This window comes from Narcine bancroftii, chromosome 2, assembly GCF_036971445.1.
Source record: "Narcine bancroftii isolate sNarBan1 chromosome 2, sNarBan1.hap1, whole genome shotgun sequence".
NCBI classification, from domain to species: Eukaryota; Metazoa; Chordata; class Chondrichthyes; order Torpediniformes; family Narcinidae; genus Narcine; species Narcine bancroftii.
The window spans coordinates 366,308,108-366,332,371 of record NC_091470.1 but is presented as its reverse complement, the minus strand read 5'-3'; the positions used below and the strand labels follow the sequence as shown (position 1 = coordinate 366,332,371).

The 24,264-nt window shown below is 42.3% G+C and overlaps 1 protein-coding gene across 8 annotated transcripts in view; it reads right to left on the bottom strand.

Annotated features, from left to right (window-relative positions):
* Nucleotides 1–24,264, bottom strand: part of stk3 (serine/threonine kinase 3 (STE20 homolog, yeast)) — a 564,172-nt gene that overhangs the window by 78,089 nt on the left and 461,819 nt on the right. For 4 of the 8 annotated variants that reach the window (XM_069922523.1, XM_069922526.1, XM_069922529.1 and 1 more), the window contains one exon: nt 8,605–8,697. The exons of the other annotated variants lie outside the window; for them this stretch is intronic. In XM_069922523.1, the coding sequence (XP_069778624.1) occupies nt 8,605–8,697 (93 nt within the window). The remainder of the gene's footprint in view (nt 1–8,604; nt 8,698–24,264) is intronic. 8 annotated transcript variants of the gene reach the window in all.

The following is a 24,264-nucleotide window of genomic DNA, read 5'->3' as shown; positions in this document are numbered from 1 at the left end:
AGGCGCCACTGAACCCAATTTAACATTCAATATTTCTTTCCAAGTTCTCACATGGAAAAAATAATGTCCAGGTTTCTCCCCAGGAGACCATCTTCAGTTAGCAATTGAAATTGACTGAGGTTTGGAAATGAAGTAGCTGTATTGTTAATCCGCAGGACTAGAATGCGGGAATAACTTTGTTAAGATCTCTTTCACCAAAAAAAGTAGAATAAATTATCATATATGTACCTATAAAGGTTCAAAAGTAATAAAAACCTATAAAAATAAATATTTTTATTGGTAAAGATGATCCATGATGGATGAATTGGAATCTCACAAAAAGGACTCCAGAAAAAAACCCATCAGATTAATTCTACATTAAGACATTATTGGGTTGTATTTATATATTTTCAGTTACTAGAAAATAAGCTATTGTAGTGGCCCACAACCCACGCCTTGGGCCAACACCCGAAATGGCCTTTGAATGCAGCGACTGGCCAAACTTTGCACGGGCTGAGACACCTGTTTCCACAGGCTGCCGGTGGAACAGTGAAACTGGCCCAACCACTGCTGACGGATCACAGGGGGCCCAATCGGGGCCCGGATGCTGGAACTGACTAATTGGTGGCTGGCCTGCTCAAGGCATGTCCCGGTGGTGGCATAGATGAGCTCACTATAAAAGGAAGAGCTGCCCCTGAATAAACTCAGTGTCGTACATACCCTACTAGTGTGCGTGTCTCCTTTCTTCCTCAAGTCTCGAGCTACAATCCAGCAGCTATAACTGTGAGTTATAACCCGGCTGTAACAGTAGCGATCCTACTACAGTGGTGGCCCCGACCGGTCCAAAAGGCGTTTTGGACCCGATGATAGAGGAACAACCTGAGATCAAAGTCATAGCATTGAAACTGCCCTGCTTCTGGACCGCCCAACCAAGGGTGTGGTTCCAGCAAACCGAGGCGCAGTTTGACATTCAAAGGATTTCCGAGATGACACATGCTACTACTAGGTGGCCAGTGCCCTCGACCAGGACACAGCAGCCCGGATTATCGATTTCCTCCAAGCTATGTGGCCATCAAAGAACTACTCACCCGCACTTTCAGGCTCTCAAAGCTGATATTGATGGTTTGGGGGACAGGGCATCATCCGCCCTCTTGAGCGACATGCTTGCTCTCTGCAATGGCCATACCTCCTGCCCAATGTTCCAGCAAACATTCCTGGAGAGGCTGCTGAGGACATCTGGCTGCTCATCGCGGAGGAGGATTTTGAGGATCCCAGAAAGGTAGCCGCCTGAGCAGACACAGTATGGGCGGCGAAGAGGGATGCCTGCGCTTCGATCGACCAGGTGATGACACCATGTCAACAGCACCCAGCCACAAGAAACACCGACTGGCCATCCGACCAACCGATCGTCCAACTAACCATCCATATGATCAACTGTCCAACCGAACAACCAACCGAACAAGACATCCCACTGGTGAGTCATACTGTTATTATCACCAACGGTGGGGCTCCGATGCCAGGCGATGCCGCTCCCCCTTCATGTTCTAGTGCAACGCCAAGGCTGGTTGTCGTTAATGCGACAACCAGCCAACTGCAAAGCCTCCTACATATCCAGGACTTGCTGTTGGACACTGGGGCACAATACAGCATCATTCCCCCAACCAGCCTCGATGCTCGTTGCGGCAAAATGGGTCGAGAACTCCGGGCAGCAAAAGGCTCAAGTATCCGGATTTTTGACACCCATTCCATGCCCCTCCTCTTCGGGCACCGCCAGTTCACCTGGCAGTTCACCGTGGCAGCTGTGCAGCAACCACATTTAGGTGCCAACTTCCTGAGGGCCAACTCCCTCCTGGTGGACATCAAGGGGCGTTGATTGGTACACGCCCGGACATTCCAATTGCTCTCCGTCAATGGCACCAAACTCACCTATGCCCACCTGCACTTGGAGACTACTGCCACTAACGAGTTCATCAACATGGAGTGAGGTACCAGATCATGACTGAGGGTCCTCCCCTCCACTGCCTCGCCCCTGCAAAAAACTTAACTGGGCAGGGACGAATTTTAAAAAATGGAAGAACTAGGCATCCCCCCTGGGCCTCACCTCTCCACATGGTCCCCAAGTCAGCGGGTGGCTGGAGGCCGTGTGGTGACTACCGCCGCCTCAACAAGGCCACCATTCTGGACAGGTATCCCTTGACCCATATTCAAGACTTTACTGCGAACTTACAAGGTGCACGGATATGTTCAAAGGTGGACTTCATCAGGGGCTATCACCAGTTCCCAGTTCATCCAGAGGACACCCCAAAGACGGCAATCATAAACCCCTTTGGATTGTTTGAATTCCTCCGCATGCCCCTCAGGTTTAAAAAAATGTGGTTCAGACTTTCCAGAGGTTGATGGACATGGTGGGCCAGGATCTGCCCTTTGCATTCGTCTGCCTTGATGATATTCTAATCGCCAACCACACCCGTGCCGAGCACGCCACCCACTTACGGCAACTGTTCTCCAGGCTGAATGATTTTGGCCTCATCAAGTCCCATTTTGGCCAAGAGACTATCGGCTTCCTGGACCATCGAATCGATTGTCACGGGGCCAGACTGTTGCCAGCGAAGGTGGAGGCTATCCGCGCTTTCCCCATGCCTTCAACGGTGAAAGGGCTTAAGGAGCTTGCAGGTATGGACAACTTCGGTTCATACCTGCAGTGGCATGCATCATGAGCCCACTCTTTCCCCTCATGGCAGGGCCGAATAAAAACTTACAATGGACCCAAGAGGCCACCAAGGCCTTCCAGGCCACTAAGAACACCCTAGCCAACACCATCCTCCTCGTGCACCCCAGGACAGACAATCCAAACCGCCCTCACCACAGATGCCTCCAGCACAGTGGCTGGTGTTGTTCTTGAGCAGCTGGCTGATGGACATTGGCAACTGCTGGCCTTTTTCAGTAAATACCTCAGGCTACCAGAGCTCAAGTACAGTGCCTTTGACAGAGAACTGATTGCCTTATATCTGGCAATTTGGCACTTTAGATACTTCCTGGAGGGCAGGAAGTTCAAAATTTACACGGACCACAAACCCCTTACATTCGCCTTCCATAAGGTGTCCAATCCATGCCAGGTAACAGCGGCACCTGTCATATATCTCTGAATTTACTACGGACATTGAGCATCCAACGAAGTGGCCGACGCCCTATTCCAGCTGACTATCTCGGCAGTGCACGACCCTAACCCTGGCATCGACAATATGGCCCTAGCAGAGGCAAGCAGACCCTGACATTCTGGCATACCAGACAGCGCTCACCGGCTTACACCCGGAGGATGTCCAGATTGCCCCCGGCAATCGCACACTGATCTGCGACAACTCAATGGGTAAACTTCGCCCTGTTGTTCCAACCACCATTGGCGAATCGCAGGGGGCCTAATCGGGGCCCGGATGTTGGAACCGTCCAGTCAATGGCCTGCCTGCTCAAGCCACACCCTGGTGGTGACACAGAGGAGCTCACTATAAAAAGCAGAGTTGCCCCTGAATAAATCCAGTGTAGAATACACCCTACTAGTGTGTGTGTCTTCTTTCTCCCACGAGTCTCGAGCTACAGTCCAGGAGCTATAACCGTGAGCTATAACCTGGCTGTAGCAGTAGTGACCCCGCTACACTATTTAGAAAGGCTATAAAAAGATTAATTCATTTATTTATTTCAGATTCAAATTCCAGATTTATTGTCAGAGTACATACATACAACTCTGAGAATTTTTTTTTCTGCGTGTAAGGCAGAATTACCACTTATTGGCAGTGCAAAAAAACTGTACCCAACATACACGTAAACAAATATAGAACTATAAATAGACTGTAAACAAACCAACTGTGCAATACAGAGAGTTTGTTGTTAAGGAGTCTGATGGTGAAGGGGTAAAAGCAGTTCCTGGACCTAGTGGTATGAGGCTTGCATTACCTGATGGCAGCAGCGAGAACAGAGCGTGTACTGGGTTATTGATGATTGCTGCTCCTGTCCCTTTAATTTCTGTGTAAATGGAACATTGCTGTTTCAAAGTCAAATTGTAATAGCCATGATGTAAGCGTTCTTACATGGGAAGCAATTGGTCTTTAGTATCCAATGCACAGACATCTCTTTATGAGCTAGAGGAGCTAAGAATAATGAGCTCTGTTCATTTCACCAAGAGGTATGAGCTTCAACAATTTAATGCAATACCAGGTAAACAAGAGAGACTGCAGATGCTGGGGTCATGTAATACCCACACATGCTGGAGAAACTCAGCAGGTCATGCAGCATCCAGAGGAAGTAAAGGGTAACCAACGATTCAGGCTTGGGTCCTTCGTCAGATATGCAATAATTAATGCAATACTACTTCTATGACAGGCAGCTTAAATGGCCTGAAACAGTTGAATGTGGCAAAACAACCATTAAAAGACATTTGCAAAATGTTTCATATTTCAAATTATTTAATTTTTTAAAATTTAGACATTCAGAAATACAGCATCGGAAACAGGCCATTTCGGCCCATGAGCCCGTGCTGCCAATTACACCTAATTGACCTACAACTCCCAGTACATTTTGAACAGTGGGAGGAAACTGGAGTACCTGGAGGAAACCCATGCAGACCCAGGAAGAACGCACAAACCTTTTACAGACAGCGCCAGATTCGAACCCGTGTCGCTGGCACTGTAACAGTTTTGCACTAACTTCTACACTAACCACGCCGCCCTATTTGAAAACAAGATAGAAATGAGGAAGCTAATCTATATACAAGGAGTTCAAAAGCATTATAAAAACAAAAGATGCTGGAAATTCTCAAGAGATCAGGCAACACTTGCAGAAAGATACATTTGTCCACTTTCCTCCATCATCACTGGTCACATTTCTGAATTTCCCGTGGTCGTATATACCGATGGTGTTATAAGTCAGTGAGTACCTGCATACATTTGCCACACACATTACATTGGGTCAAGGCAATTGCCCAGGGCTACTCTCACACTTCATGAGAGAAAATAAAGACATATTCATGAAAGCCACAGACAACAACTAATCTGTTTATCTCTTCACAGATGCTGGTTTATGCTGATCATTAACATTTCTATCGATATTTCAGGTTTTCATCACTCCTTACTGTATTCTATGTATCAAAAATCAACCATATTTCTTTATTTAAAACTATTACAAAGAGGTCTGTTAATAAAGGCAGAAGACCAAAATGTCATTTGTCTTCTTTGTTTGCTGCAAGTACATGGTAACTCAGTGTTCTTTGCACACCTGTATCTCGCTGTACACATTTACAGTCTCGTTCCATTTAGATAATAGGCTGCCTTTTGATTCCACCTTCTGAAGTGGGATACATATCCTGAGCAGAATCCAAATATCCTTATTGCATGCCCACCCACCTCTCCCCCACACTTATTTTTGTGCCATCAGTAAACTTGAATATCTCATTCTGGCTCAACTTCCAACTCATTAACATAGATGGTAAATAAATGGCAGCGAGTAACTTATTTTTGGGGCATTCCAATCGCAATAACATTGTCTGAAAAAGACTATTCTGATTCTCTTTTTTCTATTTCATAACCAATCTTCAGTTCATAATGATACACCTTCTCTGGGAGCTCTATCTTAGAACCATAGAACATTACAGCACAGAAAGCAGGTCCTTTGTCCCTTCTAGTCTGTGCCAAACTATGATTCTGCCTCGTTCCACTGACCTGCGTTCCCTTCCATCCATGTCCTGTCTAAATATTTCTTAAATGTTAAAATTAAGACCGCATTCACTTCAACTGGCAGCTCATTCAATACTCTCACCACTCTGTGTGAAGAAATTCCCATTAATGTTCCCCCTAAACTTCTTCCCTTTCAGCCTTAACCTATGTCCCTTGCTTTGTATCTCCTCTAACCTCAGTGGAAAAAGCCTACATGCAGTGTTTGGAGGAAGAGGAGCCAGGTGAGAGTGAAGAGGAAGGTAAGGCAATAAATTCAGGTCCTTACTGGAGCTTGGGCCTAGTTGGTTCAAGCAGTGTCGGAGGAGGTGGCGACCAAAGCTTGGGCAGTGTTCGGAGGAGGAGGAGCCAATTGAAAGTGACAGGTTTAATTGGTCAAGGGCGAATAAGAGGAGGGTAAGGCAAAGGAGCAGCCAGAGAGGAGAGGTCCAGTGGCCTGGTGAAGGAGTGGGGCTTCGAGGCTTTGGCTCGAGAGGCTTCGGTGAGCAGAGGCTGAGGTTGAGCATATCTGGATTAAGGTAAGACTGTATATTTGTCACCTATTATCTTTTTGGGTTTTTTTTCTCTTTGTACGGTGAGGGGGAGAGAGAAGTGATGAGTGTGAGAGCAGTTTGCTGTTGTCAGTGCCAGATGTGGGTGGACCTGGAGTCTTCTAGCCTCCCGGACATCCACATCTGCACTAGGTATGCTGAGCTGCAGTGTCTTAAGGACCATGTTAGGGAACTAGAGCTGCAGCTCGATGACCTCGCTCTAGTCAGGGAGAGTGAGGCCGTCATAGATAAGAGTTAGACCCAAGTTGTCTCACTAGGGCCATGGGAAGAGGATCATTGGGTTACAGTTAGGAAATGGAAAGAGAAGAGGCAGGTACAAGAGAGGACCCCTGTGCCTGTGGCCCTCAACAACAGGTACTTCTCCTTGAGCACTGTTGGGGGGGTACATTCAGGCTGGGGAAAGCATCCGTGGCTGTACCTCTTGCACAAGATCGGCCTCTGTAGCCCAGAAGGGAAGGGAAGAGAAGAGGAGGGCAATAGTTATAGGGGATTCAATGGTCAGGAGTACAGATAGGGGATTCTGTGGATACGATAAAGAAAACTGGATGGTGGTTTGCCTCCTTGGTGCTAGGGATGTAAATTCTCGTTCCAAGACATCCTAATGGGGGAGGGAAATGAGCCAGAGGTACATGTTGGTACAAATGACATAGGGAGGAAGAGTGAAGTGGTCCTAAAAAAATAAATATAGGGAGTTAGATAGGGAGCTAAAAAGGACTGCCAAGGGGGTAATCTCTGGATTACTTCCTGTGCATAGAAGGTTGACGGGGGATTTGATAGTGGTATTTAAAATTATGAGGGGGATAGATGGAGTAGATGTGAATAGGCTCTTCCCCTTGAGGGTAGGTGAGATTGGAACGAGGGGTCATAAGTTAAGGGTTAGGGGGAAAAAGTTTAGAATTAAAATGAGAGGGAGCTTCTTCACTCAGAGAGTGGTGGCTGAGTGCAATGACCTTCCAGAAGAGGTAGTTGCAGCATGGTCAATTTTATCATTTAAGAAAAGGTTGGATAAGTGCATGGATGGCAGGGAGCAGGTAAGTGGGACTAGAGGAGATCACTTAAATCGGTATGGACTATAAGGGCTGAAATGGCCTGTTTCCATACTGTAATTGTTATATGGTAATATGGTTATTTACTCCATCTATACCCATCATTATTTTGTATACCTCTATCAAATCTCCCCTAAATTTTCTATGCTTCAGGGAATAAAGTCCTAACCTTTTTAACCTTTCTCAGGAATGCAGTTTCTCAAGTCTCAGCCTGGTAAATCGCTGCATTCTTTAAATGTTGTTATCCTTCCTGTAGTTAGGTGACCAAATCTGCACAATATACTCCAAATTTGGTCTCATCAATATCTTATATAATGTTACCATAACATCTCGACTCCTCTACTCAATACTTTAATTTATGAAGCTCTCTTTAGAAACATACCTACTTGTGATGCCACTTTCAGGGAATTATGTATCCGTATTCCCAGATTCCTCTGTTCCTCTTCACTCCTCAGTGCCCTACCATTCACCGTGTATGTCCTTTCTTGGTTTGTCTTTCCAAAATCCAACACCTCACACTTGTCTGCATTAAATTCCATCGGCCACTTTGTAGTCCATTTTTCCAGTTGGACCAGATCCCTCTGCAAGCTTTGAAACCTTCTTTGCTGCCCACTACACCTCCAATCTTTGCATCATCTACAAACTTGCTGATCCAATTTACCTCATGATCATTCAGATCATTGATATAAATGGCAAACAACAATGAACCCAGTACCAATCCTTGAGGCACACCATTAGGCCTCTGGTCAGAGAGGCAATCATCCACTACCTAGCTCTGATTTTTCTCATATAACATAACAATTACAGCATGGAAACAGGCCATTAGGCCCTTCTAGTCCACTCCGAACCAAACACCCCTTTCTAGTCCCACCTCCCCGCACAATGCCCATAACCCTCCATCTTCTTCTCATCCATAGACCTGTCCAACCTTTTCTTAAATAATACAATTGACTCCGCCGCCACTATTTCTCCCGGAAGATCATAGACCCAATGTAAAATCCAGTTTACGACCTCACCATGACTATCTCTAATCAGTCCATGACTATCCAAAGACTTGTATACCAATCTCTTAGAGCACCTTCCGATAACTTACCTACTACTGATGTCGGGCTCACCAGCCTATTATTTCCTGGGTTATTTTTGGAACTTTCCTTAAGCAAAGGAACGATATGAGCTACTCTCCAATCCTCTGGCTCCTCACCTGTGGCTAAGGACATGTTAAATATATCTATCAGGGCCCCTGCAAATTCTGCACTAGCCTCCTTCAAAGTCCGAGGGAATATCTTGTCAGGCCCTGGGATTACTCACTTTTAGTCGCTTTAAGACAGGAAGCTCCTCCTCCTCTTTAATTTGTACCTTACTGCTTGTTTGCCTCACTTTCATAGACTCTGTGCCAGTTTCCTGAATAAATACAGATGCAAAAAACCTATAAAATCTGTGATCACTGACCTTCTGGAAATTCAAATATTTATAGATTCCTTTCTATTGAGTATTATATCCTCAAAGAACTCTACATTTGTCAAACATAATTTTCCTTTCATTTGATCAGATTCTCTAAATGATACTATCTTTTCCTTGATTTTCAACTCCAGCATTTTCCTGACAATATCTGTTAAATTGTGTTATCATTTCTCACTTTTTGCTTTCCCTCCCTTCTTGAATTACTTATAAGTTTTTCAATTCACTGGTATCATAAGACGGTAAAACAAAGAAGCAGAAATAAGCTCTTCTGCCTATTGAGTCTATCCCACAACTCAATCATGAGTTGATCCATTTTCCCACTCAGACCCACTGCCTGGCCTTTTCCCCATAAATTGTGATGTCCTGAATAATCAAGAACCTATCAATCTCTGCCTTAAATACATCTAATGACCTGGCCTCCACAATTGCCTGTGGCAACTTCTCTGGCTGAAGAAATTCCTCAGCATCTCTGTTTTAAGCGCCCTTTAATCCTTAAGTTGTGTCCTCTTGTCTTGGACTCTCCCAACGTGGGAAACAACCTTTCTACATCTACTCTGTCCAAGTTTTTCCAACATTCAAAATGTTTCAATGAGATCCCTCCTCATTTCCTAAATTTCAATGAGTACAGGCCAAGAGCTGTTACACACTCCTCATATGATAACCCGATCATTCCTGGAATTATCCTTCTGAACCTCCTCTGAACCTTCTCCCAACATAAGCACATCCTTTCTTAAATGAAGAGCCCATAACTGCTCTCAATATTCCAAGTGAGGTCTTACCAGTGCCTTAAAAAGCCTCGACCTCATATCCCTGCTCTTAGATTCTATTCCTCTTGAAATGACTGCCAGCATTGCATTTTCATTCTTCACCACTGACTCAACATGCAAGTTTACATTCAAGCTATCCTGAATGAGGACTCCCAGGGTATTTTCAATTTTCTCCCCATTTAAAAAAGTCTGTCATTTATTTTTTTTCTACCTAGTGTATTACCATACACACTCTAACGTTGTATTTAATTTGCCACTTTCCTGCCCATTTCTCTTAATCTAAGTGTTTCTGCAGCCTCTCAGTTTCCTCAACATGCCTGCTCCTCCACCGACCTTGGTATCAGCTGCAAACTTGACCACAAACTTGTTCCATAATCCAATCATTCATTTGCAACATAAAAAGAAGTGACCCCAACGCCAACCCCTGTGGAACACCACTAGTAACTGGCAGCCAACCAGAATATAATCCCTGAATTCCAATTCGCTGCTTCCTGCCAATCAGCCAATGCTCTACCCATGTAAGTATGTTTCCTGTTATACCATGGGCTTGTCTTTTTAAGTAGCCTCATATGACACACCTTTTCAAAGCCCTTCTGAAAATCCAAACGCACAACATTCCTTATCCAGTTTGCTTGCCACTTCTTCAAAGAATTCAAGTATGTTTATCAAGCAAGCTTTTCCCTCAAGGAAACCATATTGACTTTGGCCTATCCTGTCATATGCCTCCAAGTACTCTGTAAACTCATCCATAACAATTAACTCCAACATCTTCCCAACCATTGACATGAGGCTAATAGTCTATAATTTCCTTTCTGCTGCCTTCCTGCCTTCTTGAATAGTGGGGTGGTATTTGCAATTTTCATTCCTCTGAACCCCACCATAATCTGTTGATTCCTGAAAGATCTTATCAATGTCTCCACTATTTCTACCACTACCTCTTTCAGAACTGGAGGGTGCAATCTCTCTAGTCTGGAGACTTATCCACTCTTATTCTGGAACTTCATGAAAAACTTCAACCAATGGCTCTATCATTTCTGCAGCCTTGAATAGGGTTGTATTATAGACCACCCAATAGTCAGAGTGAATTGGAGGAGTAAATCTGCAGACTGATGTAAGAAGCAGAAAGTTGTGATAGTAGGAGATTTTAACTTTCCAAATATTGACTGGGACTCCCAAACTGTGAAATGGTTGGATGGCTTGGAGCTTGTGAAATGTGTTCAGGTAAATTTTCTAGATCAATATATTGAGGCACCAACAAGAAAGGATGTATTACTTGATTTCCTATTAGGGAACAAGATAGGGCAGATGACAGATGTATGTGTAGGTGAACATTTTGGGTCCCGTGACCATAATGTCATTAGCTTCAAGTTAATTATAGAAAAGGATAAGTATGGTCCTCATGTTGAGATTTTGTGGAAATAAGAAAGGATCTAGGAAGAGTGGATTGGGATATGTTGTTTTCTGGCAAGAATGTGTTAAGTAAGTGGAAGGTCTTCAAAGGCAAAATTTTGAGAGTGCAGAGGTTGCCTGTTCCTGTTAGGATTAAAGGCAAAGTTAACAGGCATAGGGAACCCTGGTTTTCAAGGGATTTTGGCGATCTGGTTAAGAAGAAGAGGGAGGTGTATAGCAAGTATAGGTAACAAGGAACTAATAAAGTACTTGAAAAGAACAGAAAATACAAGAAAATACTCAAGAAGGGAATCAGGAAGGCAAAAAGAAGACATGAGATTGCTTTGGCAGATACTGTGAAGGTAAACCCGAAGGGTTTCGACAAGTATATTAAAATAATCGTAAGGGACAAAATTGGTCCCCAAGATGATCAGAGTGGTCAACTATATATGTAGACCCACATAATGGGGGAGATCTTAAACAGTTTTTTTGCATCAGTATTTACTCAGGAAACTGGCATAGGGTACAAGGAAGGAAGGGAAACAAACAGAAGTGTCATGGAACATATGGAGATTAAGGAGGAGGGAGTGCTTGCTGCCTCACAGCAAATAAAGATAGATAAATCCCTGAGCCGGATATGAAATTCCCTCAGATCTTGAGGGAAACTAGTGTAGAAATTGCAGGGGCCCTGGCAGATATATTCAAAATGCAATCACAAAGAAGGCTCACCAGTTGCTATACTTTGTGAGTTATCTGAGAAGATTCAGTATGTCATCAAAGACTCTCATAAACTTCTACAGGTGTACCGTGGAGAGTACTCTGGCTGGTTGCATCACTGCCTGGTATGGAGGTGCCAACTCTCAGGACAAGAATAAGCTCCAGAGAATTGTTAGCTCGGCCTGTGACATCACAGGCCCCAGTCTTCAGCCCATTGAGAAGATCTACATGAGGCATTGTCTTAAAAAAAGCAGCTTCTATCCTCAAAGACCCCCCCACCACCCAGGCCACGCCCTGTTCACTCTGCTACCATCAGATGAGCACTCAATGGCACAAAGACAGCTTCTGCCCCGCTGCCTTCAGATTCCTGAATGATCAATGAACCAAAGACACTGCCTGACTTTTCATGCACTATTATTTTTATTTTTTTTATATTATTGTTGTAAGAGGGCGATAATATGAACGTTTGCACTTTGATGCTCCTGCAAAACCACAAATTTCATGACTTGTTCATGACAATAAATTCTGATTCTGAATGTCCTTAGCCACGGGTGAGATGTCAGAGGATTAGAGGGTAACTCATGAAGTCCTGTTGTTTAAAAAAGCCTCCAAAAATAAACCAGCTAATTATAGGCCGGTGAGCCTGATGTCAGTAGTAGATAAATTATTGTAAGGAGTTCTGAGAGATAGGATATATAGGTAATTGGACAATTAAGGATTGATTAACGATAGTCAGCATGGCTTGGTGCAAGGTAGGACATGTTTAACAAAACTTGTAGAGTTTTTCGAGGAGGTTACCAAGAAGGTAGATGAACAAAAGGCTGTGGATGTTGTCTACATGGATTTTAGTAAAGCGTTTGACAAGGTCCCACATGGGAGGTTAGTTCAGAAGGTTAAAACATTTGGTATCCATGGGGAGGTTGTAAAGTGGGGAAAAACAAAGAGTGGTAGTGGATGGTTGCTTCTCAAACTGGAGGCCTGTGACTCCTGGTGTGCCTCAGGGATCTGTGTTGGGACCATTGTCATTTGTTGTCCATATCAATGATCTAGGTGATAATGTGGTAAATTGGATCAGCAAGTTTGCTGATGTCACACAGATAGGAGGCATTTTTCACAGTGAGGAAGATTTTCAAAGCTTGCTGAGGGATCTGGACAAACTGAGATGCATTTTGGAAGGGAAAACCAAGGTAGGGCATACACAGTAAATGGTAGACACTGAGGAGTACAGAGGAGCAAAGAGATCTAGGAATACAGATACATTGCTCCCTGAAGGTGGTGTCACAGATGGACAAGATTGTAAAGAAAGCTTTTGGTATCTTAGCCTTTATAAATCAAAGTATTGAGTATAGGAGTTGGGATGTTACATTGAGGTTGTTTAAGACATTGGTGAGGCCAAATTTGGAATATTGTGTGCAGTTCTGGTTGCCTAACTACAGGAAGGATACCAATAAGATAGAAAAAGTGCAGAGAAGATTTACTAGGCTGCTGCTGGGTCTTCAGGAGTTAAGTTACAGGGATATTATTCCTTGGAATGAAGGGAGATTTGATTGAGATTTTCAAGATTATGAGAGGTATACACAGAGTGGAAACGTGTAGGCATTTTTCACTTAGATTGGGGGAGATACATATGAGAGCTCATAGATTTATGCTGAAACAGAAAAGGTTTAACAGGAACATTAGGGGAAAATTCTTCACTCAAAGAGTGATGGGAGTATGGAATGGGTTGCCATCTGATGTGAATGCTGACTCAATCTTGAGTTTTAAGAATAGATTGGATAGATACATGGATGGGAGAAGTTTGGAGGGTAATGGAATGGGAGCAGATCAATGGGACTAGGGGAATAATGGTTGCTCAGGCTAGAAGGGCCAAATGGCCTGTTTTCTGTGCTGTAGCGTTCTAAGAATACAGGCTTTCAGATTCTGATGATCTATCTTTGTTCTCACTGTTTTTCCAATACCCACAGTTTCCTCCACTGTGAAGACAGATGCAAAGGATTGGTTTCAGCTCTTTACTTGTTCAGGTTCTCAATTCCCCGCTGGCACCTCAATAAAAATGTAATGGGGGGGGGGGGGCAGAAGAAAGGAGAAGAGGAAGGGAGAGAGGGAGAGGAGCAAAGGGAAATAACCAAGAGGCCATAGGTGGACATGGATAGGAGGACAGGAGAGAAAAACTGAGAACTGATCAGGGCTTACAGAGCTGGAAGAAAGGAGACAGAGGGATTGGGAAAGAAAAGAGAGAGAGAGAGAGAGATGAGAGGTGCTACAGGAAAGTAGATAGAGCCATAGGGAACAAGAGAGATGGGGTGGTGGGCGTGAGGGTCTAAGAGAAACCAAAGAAGTCGATGTTAAATGTTGTCTGGTTGGAAGGTGTCCAGATGGAACATGAGTTGTTCCTCCAATTTGTGATCTCAGTTGGACAATGCATGAAAACATGGATAGACATGTCGGCATGAGAATGGTGAGAAGAAATCGCATTTCAATCACTGGCTCCATTCCCATGCCAAAGTTTTTGAAGAAGGAATATACACCTGATCATCTAGCATGGAAGACCTCGTCCCTCGTCCTGCAAGCAGTTCTCTCATCTTCTCGTGAGATAAACTCTGGACAGACATTTTCTACAAACCCACTAACTCCCACAGCTACATCGACAACATTCCTTCACATCCTGTCTCCTGTCAGGATTCTATTCCTGTCTCTGTCACATCTGATGCTAGGGTGATGTCTTCCATGTGAGATCGTCCGAGATGTCCTCCTTCAAAAAACATGGCTTCCCCTCTTCTTTCCTCTTGCTCTGTCTCTCTCTCTCTTTCCCTTTGTCTCCTTTCTTTCAGCTCTGCATTCACAGAGCCACCCCCTCCCCTGATCAATTCTCAGCTTTCCTCTCCGGCCCTCCAATCCATGTTCATTATGGCCTTTTGTTCCTTCCCCTGCCCTTTCTTCCCTCCTCCCCCAGTCTTTTTATTTGGAGTTCTGCCTGCTATTTGCTCATACCATGATGGTTATATATCCTAGACTTGGCATGACCTACTGAATCCCCCCAGCATGTTTGTGTTTTTACTGAAATGGATCACTGCCATTTTTTACAGTTTACAAATAGAAAGATATTAATCTCTAGATACATGAAAAATTGGAGAAAACAAATCAGAAGGTACCAGATAGGCCATCTGCATTGGACAGCCTGGAGAAATAAATGATTATGTTGAATTGAGTGACTTGAAGTTATAGAAGGGGATAGGTTTAATGGACCGAATAGCCTTACCCTGGTCCCAAAATTATCATACCAAAATATTTTGTAAAGTTTCATTTACTAACAATCCCATCTTTTGTTTGTGCATTTGATTCTCAACATTTTACATCAATGGTACCTTTTGTTTTCATGTGAAACACACAGAAATATACAAGTGTTGCTATCCAACACATGGTCTGTCCAAGAAGCTAGAATATATTTATATTTTTCTGAAACATTGCATGTAAGCTGTGGATGTTCTATTTTATGCTTGTCAAAATGATGAATTTTACATTTCTGTGCAACTGCTTATTAATCAGATATCAATTGTATTTTGTCATATTAAATTCACAAATAATTAATCATATTCCATTTCTTCATGTTGGAGGATGAGATAATGTCTTCGCATTATGCTCCTAGTTACGTTAAATTACATCAAGCTTCTGGTTCCTTTAACATTTTGAAATATCAACCTTGTGCTTGCTTGATTAAAAAAGTATCCTTTTAATGGTCACATTCTACATTTCATACAAGTAGTACTGGATAATAAAACTTTATTTTATTGAAGCTTCAATCTCAAGTTGACACTTACTTTCAACACACTGACCATAAACTAATATTAAACACTGAAGTTTAACAATATTGAAAATTAATGTAATTTTTAGCAAGATCCGGAATATGGATTTAAATTGTTAGGGTATTTAGGTGACTTTCAAGTCAATGTTCATCAAGATTACATATACTGTATTGTGTAAAACAGAATAATCCCATCAAATGAATTTGATGATCATGGCCGGACTGAAAGAGCTATTTAACAGCTCTTTCTCCATAGCCATTTCAAGTTTTCTTTTCCAAGGAGTCCTGGCCAAATATTCATTCTTCAGATAAAACAAATCAGGAAAGAAAAAAAAATCTAGCCATGCTTCATGCATGTTTTGGCTGTCACTACTGAATTGAAGCAGAAAGAGTTGCCATTCCTCAGCAGTCCAAACTGCATCTATAGCCAGAACGCCAGAGCTACCATTTCCGGTCAACTGACTGGAACATTTCTGATGAAAGAGCATTGATGTGAAAAGTTCTTTGAATTAGTATCAGAATTTACTGTCGTGAACATGCACCATAAAATCCATGGTTTCGCATTAGAGGTGCAAAAATTGCTTTAAATTACATGTTAAAAATAAATAAATTAGTGCAAAAGAGGAAAAAAGTAAGGCAGTATCTGCGGTTCATTGTCCATTCAGAAATCAGATGGTGGAGGGGAAGAAGCTGTCCTTGTGCTGCTGGGTGTTCATCTTCAGGCTCCTGTACCTCCCTCTCGATGGTAGCAGAGTGAAGAGGGCTTGACCTGGGTGGTGGGGGTCCTTGAGGATAGAGGCTGCTTTCTTAAGACACCGCCTCTTGTCGATGTCCTCGATGGAGTGAAGACGGATGCCCATGATGGAGCTGGCCGAGTTCACTTTAAACATATTTCTCTTACTCTTTAAACAGATGCTGTTTGACCTGGTGAACATTTCCATCACTTTCTGTTTTATTTTGGGATTCTGGCATCAGAAATTATTGCTTTTCCTCCATTATTGTTGCCTTAAAATGAAGTGTTGATTCACAGATGTAACATGCTTTCAGAACTCTCTTTTTTTTCAATTTGCATTTATCTGGGTTCTGATGAAAAGTAATGAACTTGATACCTTTGATTTTCTCTCTCTACAGGTGATGAGTATTTCTAACATTTTGTTCTTGTTTCAGAGTTGTAGTATCCAATATTTTATATCTCACAATTCCAACATTTATTTTCCTCTTTCCTCTGTCCTTATTCATTTCCACATTTGAAATATATACAAAATGACTATCTACATCAGTATGATGAGCAACATGTTACTTTAGATCCAGTCTGTTACTACGTGCTCTCATTTTTCAGTCTATTTTCATTTGTGTGGCGCTGTCACTTTCAGAGAACAGATTTAACAAACCCTGCAGATTTTGGAGTGTCTGTGAAACTGGCTGCAGGCTGTTCCCAAATTGGATACATTTGAAGAGAAGTAAGGCAGTGTTCCTAAAACCCAGATGCAGAGACCATGTGACCAACAGATTAAGACTGAGTACACAGTTTTGCTCAGGGGCCATTTTCAGAAGACAGCACAGGAGCAAACAGCTCTTGGAAGAAATGCTGTGCTAAATTGGTCTCATGTGTGATTATAGACAAATCTGTCTGATTTTCTTCTGTCTGTAATTCTTGGCTTGGCTTCGTGGACGAAGATTAATGGAGGGGTAATAACACTCTGTGACCAAAAGAGTGAAGGTTGCTTTTATTCGGCTGACCCATGGATAGGGCTCTGAAGGCAGAAGAAATACTGCGCTTGGATAGCGACCAGAGTGAGAGTCACTTGACTTCGGCTGATCCATGGAAAGGGTTCTGGAAGCTTTGTGTCCCCTACGTCAATGAAGAGGGGAGTTTTGGATGGTACTCGTCTAAAAAGGACATTTCACTGGAAACAGCTCAACAAAGGTTTCATGAGTTATAAATATTCTGTCACCCTTGGTTGCTTTCACCCACTTAATGAACTGCTAATTTCATCTAACGCCTGTGTAACGCATAAATTTCAAGCCTATGTGTCAACACTGAATTGCCGAAACTGAACTTTGAACTGCCTTCTGAGTATTGTGCCTTGAGCTGTAGTGGCTTAGGGCATTCCACACACACACACCAGTATATTCAAGCATAGTTGGGGGCTAAGTTAGATAAGAATAGATAAGTTTAGATAAGTCAGTTAAATTAGATAAAGTGTTATATTATTGTTTATTAATAATTAAAAATATTATTTTAAGTATAACACAGTCTAGGCTAATTTCTCTTGCTGCTATCTGGAACATATCTGTGCAATGACAGAGATGATTCATAATCTTGGGAATGTAAATCAATGCATCCTGTTCAATTTCAATGCTCTTTCTTTGCCTTCCTCACTATCCTTGACCTTTTCAGTCCTTCTTTGTCCATCTTAGTTCCCCACTCCCTGCTAAACTAGTTTAAAGCTGCTCGGTGAATCTAAAAAATCTCCAATTAAAATATTGACTTCCCTCTGCTTCAGATATCTCTCTTGCACATGTCATCTCTGGCCCAGAAGAGATCCCAATTGTTTATAAATCTGAAACCCTCCCTGCTGCGCCAACTGCTCAGCTATGTGTTCATGTGCTCTGCCCTCCCATTCCTATTCTCTCCTATTTGCTTGGTCTCCATTCTCTTACTCAGATTTATTTTATTCTCCCAAAACCTTACCATTTATTTTTTAAAAACTGTTCCTAGTTCTGATGAAAGCCCATCAACATAAAAATGCAATTAAGTTTCTCTCTGCAAAGATGAATTTCTGTTTTTATTGCAGATTTCCAGAATTTGCAGGCTTTTATTCCAGCTAAGAATTGCAAATGAGTACTTTGAAATTCCTTATGAATGTCAATCTGGCTTTTTCCATATTATCTCGTATGTGTAACTAGGCTGCATTTGCAAGGACAGATGATCAAAGCTTGCCAAACACCAATCTGTACAGTAGATGAAAAGAAAGGCTGAGTAAATACATAAATATGTCCCAGACCAAGCCAGTAAGTTAACAAGACCTTGGATAGACAAATTCAATTGATCCAATTCCTGCAGAAAATTAACATACACACCTTTTAATGGCTTTGTTACTAAATAGGTTGTGTTATGTGGTGCTGAACGATAGAGGGTAAGATAAGTCCTGAAGTAAATAATTAGTTTGTGCTGAATTAGTTGATCTCTACCAGGTGGAAGCAGAAATAGAATTGTCAGCAGAGAGAGAGGCAGTCAAAATCAACCAAGTTACCTATTCATGTGTGGATTACAGTAGAATTGGGATGTTATCAGAGGTTAATAATGATGGCCTGTTATCACAGGAGTTGTACTTCAGATTAATAAAGAAGAAGGAAGCAGATTAATATTAAGAATAATATACATACATCTTATTTGAAATGAGTGTGTGCTAGGAATGAGGGAGCTGCTTGTAAAAGCAGACGAGAGTGACATCAATTTTGCCTAGTGATGGTTGTCCAATACATTAGAAATGATAATCTGTAGGCTTCAGATGATGGCATTCATAACTCAACAATAAACACGCTGTTCAACTTAAAATTCTCATCTGAACCTTCATTTGCAAAATGCCTCTTATTTTAAATATGATGCCTAGAATTGTTATCTCTGCCTGCAGAATTGCAAATGGAAGGATTGTGTGGTCTTGAAGTTATAAATACATTTCCAAAGTAAAGAAAAAGATTAGTGACAAATTTTGAAAATTCTGACAAGAGGTCAATCAGTCACAAAAAGTAGATTGTTCAAATGTCTAGCATTCTAAATTTGTATCTCCATTTCATAACTAGATTCATATTTGTTCTCTTGCTCATAATAGACTCTTCTGGAAAAAAATGACATCTGTTGAATGTCAGACATACCTTTCCGTATTCTGCTTATAACCTAATAAAACGACTGATCCAAACAGAATAGAACACCGTGTTTCTGACAAGATGATACGAATGCATGAATTCAAAATTTCAATCTCTGAGTTACTGCAGATGGCTGTGGAAGGCAAGTTATTGGGAAGATTTAAAATGGAATTTGATGGGTTCTTGATTAGTAAAGTCATCAAATGTTACGGGAGAAGGCAGGAAAAAGGAGTTGAAAGGAAGAATACATCAGCTATGATCAAATGGCAAGAGCAGCCTAATTCTGCTCCTATCTCTGTCAGCTGCCCCTCTTCCACTGGCTGCGCAGTGTCCTGGGATAGGAAGCCCTTTGTGCTGTTTCCACTGGGACACCCTTAACTGGGACACTAATTGTTTTTCCACTGAACACACTCATTCCCGGGGATCAGTGTGTTCTACCTTCAACTGGAAACGGGTGACTCTCTGCTGTCCCTTTTCCACTGGTTTTATCAGCAAGTCATTGTCAGCGAATGCCGGGGATATGAGGAGGGGTCGAGGTGGTCAATCCCTAGTGTGAAATGATGTCATTTGGTGTTCAGACAATGTTCCTTTTCCACTGGACCCTGTTCCAGTTAGTTCCTGGGACAGGGTGCCAGTGGAAAAGGGGCTAGCATCTCACATCTAACTTTACGTTGAGCCTTTATATTAAAATAATTAGAATAACTCCCCCACACCCACTCTAAACTCAACCCCCTCCCCTGAATGTGCAGCTCTCCACTTACTCAACAACAACCCCAATTTTACCCTTGTGACAGTCCAGATTCTATCCCCAATGTGTCTATGTACAGATGGTCGTGTAGGATGACTGTGATTGGCTGAGAGTGTAGCACCACCTACACTTAAAGGATTGCTCCTAGCCAGACCAGGTCATTCTGGACTGGTCGACCTACTTGTATACGCTCCAGCCTTAGTTAATAAAAGCCTTGGTTTGGATCCACAAGTCTTTGGTTCTTTTGACGCGCTTTACAACCCTTAAAACTGCAGACAAGGTAGGTGCTGTTGCGGTCTAGCAAACTGATCTCTGCCTTGCAGAGGTCAACTGGAGCCCTACTTTACCTCCTTATATATATCAATTCCTAAACTAGGATCTCCCTCCCAACCATCATCAGGATATCAGCTCCCATACCATTAAGGATCTCATTACTTCGATGATCTTCCTGCCACCAACCTAATAGATCCCTAACTTTGTACTGCCTTCTTTGATCTCCGAGGCAAGATTCACAAACAGGATAGTTCAAGAAGAGCCATTGTTTCTCGCTGCTCCTATCCCACCAAACCCATCTCCTCACAACTCCCCCTTGTCCAGTCCCTTCCAACCTACATCCATGACACCTTGTAACTTGCATGTTTTGTACCTTTTTTCAAAACTTCCAAAACCTTGGCTTCCACCGCTTCATTTTCTCCATGGATGTACAATCCCCAAGCACATCCATTCTCTATCAGGTACATCTCAGGGTCCTCCATTTCTTTCTTGAACACAGATGCATTCAATCCCCCTCTAACAATACTCCAGGACAGAATTCATTCTCACCCTTAACAACTTCTCTTTCAACTTCCCATTTTCTCCAAATCCAGTTATAGCCATTGGCACCTGTATGGGGCTCGTTATGCCTGCATTTTTGTTGGTAACGTGGAGCAGTCCCTTTTCCAATCCTACTCCAGTACCACTCCCCAACTCTTACTTCTCTACATCAACATGCATTTCTGTTGCCTCTTGATCCTATGCAGAACTTGACCATTTTATTAACTTCATTGTCATCTTTCACCATGACCCTGAGAACATTTGTTCCCAATTTACTCTTCCAACTTTTTGCCTAATGCTGTGGTAATTAGCCCTTCCCCAATTAAACATGTTCCCATTTCTTCTACTCCTTTCATTGTGCATTAGCTGTGCTAAAGGTCAGAGTTGTGGTCATTGTCTCCAAAATGCTCACCCACTGAGAGGTCTTCCACCTGACCACGTTACCCAGAACTAGATCCTCCAGTTGGCTTGTCCATATACTGTGTTAGGAGTCCTGTTGACAAATTCCACCCATCTTGACCTTTTGCACTTCGGAGGTGCCAATCAACATTTGGGAAGTTTAAGCCTCTCATATCAACAACCCTGATATTTTTGCATCTTTCCAAAATCTGCTTACCAGCTTCTCAGTGCCCTGGTGACTATGTGGACACCTACAGAATATCCCAATAAAGTGATTGTTTCTGACTTCCACCTACACTAACTTACTGGATGATCCCTCCACAATAACCTCCCTTTCTACACCTGTGATACTATTTCTAATTAACACGGCCAACCCTATTCCATTTTTATCTCCCATCTAAACCCGGAACATGCCTCAGCTAACCTGACCTTGCATCACACAAGTCTCTGTAATGGCCACAACATCGTCGTTAGAATGCAGCATTTTTTTTTTTAACCACAAATAGAAATGAAGGTATCAGTGAAGAAATTTGATTTATGAATTTTCAGTAGTTTTCTTTCAGCCCACAAGAACAAGTTGAAATGCATAGACATGGACCAGACAAGTATTATACTATTACAGGGCTTTTATTAACAGACTATAACCACCACTAAAGTGGCCAGTGGGAAAGCATCTCCATCTGTTATACCAGTAGGGTGGAGTATCTCTACAACCATAGCCAATAGCAAGCAGTCAGAATAATACACCCCCCCCCCATTACATCATCATATTCAGCCCCCCCAAAAAAATTGACCAATTTTAATAAAATAGAATAATGGTAAAGCAAAAGCAAAAAAAAATTACAGAAGATCAAGGGTTACCAACAGAATTAATGAGAATATATAGTGGAAAAAAAAACAAACTGTGAGCCTAAAGATAATACAGGGTGACTGTACTCACTGTAATTAGATTAGAAATAGTCGTAAAATAAACTCTGTGGCGGCTTTGAGATTTGTGTTGATCTTCGCAAGGGTACAGATGAAGGAGACTTATCTCTAACTGAAGGACTTCTGTCGCCAGGTGTGGAAGGGAGTGGAGAGCACGAGGAAATATTCCCATGAAGTGGGTATTGTTCCTCGTGATGGGGAGGGTAGAGAAGGAGTCAGGTCAGTGGAAGGGCTAGCAGGCTGTAGACCAGGTGAGGCTAAATCCCTAAGGGAAACAGTGTCCTTTCTTCCATCAAGAAAAATAACATGAGCATACTGTGGATGAGCATGAAGCCGTTGAACACGCTCTACAAGTGGGTCAGCTTTGCTTTTCTTTTGTTTTCTTAATAAAACTTCTCCGGGCTTAGTCAGCAATGCTTGAGGGACTTTTGAGTCGCAAGTGGGGGTAGATCCATGAGTGGTCTCATTCTCTCTGGGTCAGGGCTGATCTCCCCTTTACTCACTACGTAGCCTACTAGAGCCAGGCGTTTAGTGCGGTATACACACTTGTCGTTATTAAGGGTTAAGTGAAGATGCTTGGCCACCTGGAGAAAGTTTTATAAGTTCCAATCGTGATCATTTAAGTCCTTGCCACATATAGTGACATTGTCCAGATAAGGGTAGGCGGCTTGCAAGTTATGAGTGTCTACTAGCTTATCCATCTCTTTTTGGAAAACGAATACACCGTTGGTAACTCCAAAAGGGACTCTTAAACTGAAAGAGTTTGCCATTTCCCTCAAAAGCGAGTGTGAAGCTGATGACTTGCGAACAAAGTGTTTTGTGGCAGATCATAATAGGTTCTGAGGAGATTCAGTGCATTCTGGTAGACGACTGTCTCCCTAACCACAGAGTAGGGTACTTCTCTGAGATGAGCCACAAGATGGTCCATTTTCGCTGCGTCCTGCATCACATTGTTCACTCGCATGACTGCTTCAAAACACTGGAGCCAGTGGTGAAAAATTTCTCCAGCTCAGGGGGCATCTTGATCTATCTCGAGTCTTGCAGGTTTCATGGAAGTTTCTATGATTGAGAGTCTGTTAATAAAATTGATATTCCATAGATATGGACCATACAAGTGATATTACTAATACAGGAATTTTATTAACAGACTATAACCACCACTTATCTGGCCAGTGGGAAAGCATCTCCATCTGTTATACCAATAGAGTGGAGTATCTCTACAACCATAGCAGTCAGTATAATACGCCACCCACCCCCCCCCCCCCCCATTACATCATCACACAGGTTGACTGACTGCAATACTCAAGTAAGCCACTCAGTTCAGGAATAGACTCTTTCATCCTGACAATTTGGGCTTGACAAGAAGGACTTCCTGCTCGTAAACAGGATCACCACACAACTCACAATGATTAGAAAATACAGCAGACAATTTGCTTACACAAAACCCCCCCTGACAATAATATAATCATCATCTGGTGGATCAAAACAGGACTATAAACATATCAATGACACCAATTTCACAAAAGCTATAAACCAAATTTTATAGTTGGTACTGTGTTAGAAGTGTTAAATACCAAGTCACTAACAACAAAATTCAACATACTATATGTTGAAAAAAATTAAATTTTCATTTTACTGGTTCAATTAATGCCATTAATCTATTTTCACTCTGGTTTAAATTTAGTAGATTACAATGTGTAATCACAAAATGTGTTCAATTACAATTTGGGAACAAATTATTATAGAAAGTATATTAAAACATTTGCTAATTTTTCAGTTGGCAGGATCAAAGATATCAGGAAAAAAAGACAGATATATTCAAACACACTAACTACCACAGTTCTCTTGAGTCTATATCTGTTAACAGAGTTAAGGTACCTGTAATGAGTCAAGAGCAAGTTGATAATGGTCGAATACTCTGTCCAAGAAGTTACTGAATGACAGTTTATTGTAATATACAATCCTCAACCGATGGTCAGAACACTTCCAATCTCTTTTCAGTGCCAACCGCTCAGTCCAAGATTCCGCCCTGCTCCAGCTCCCTCAACAGCCCCAAAGGCTAGAGCTGGATGAGG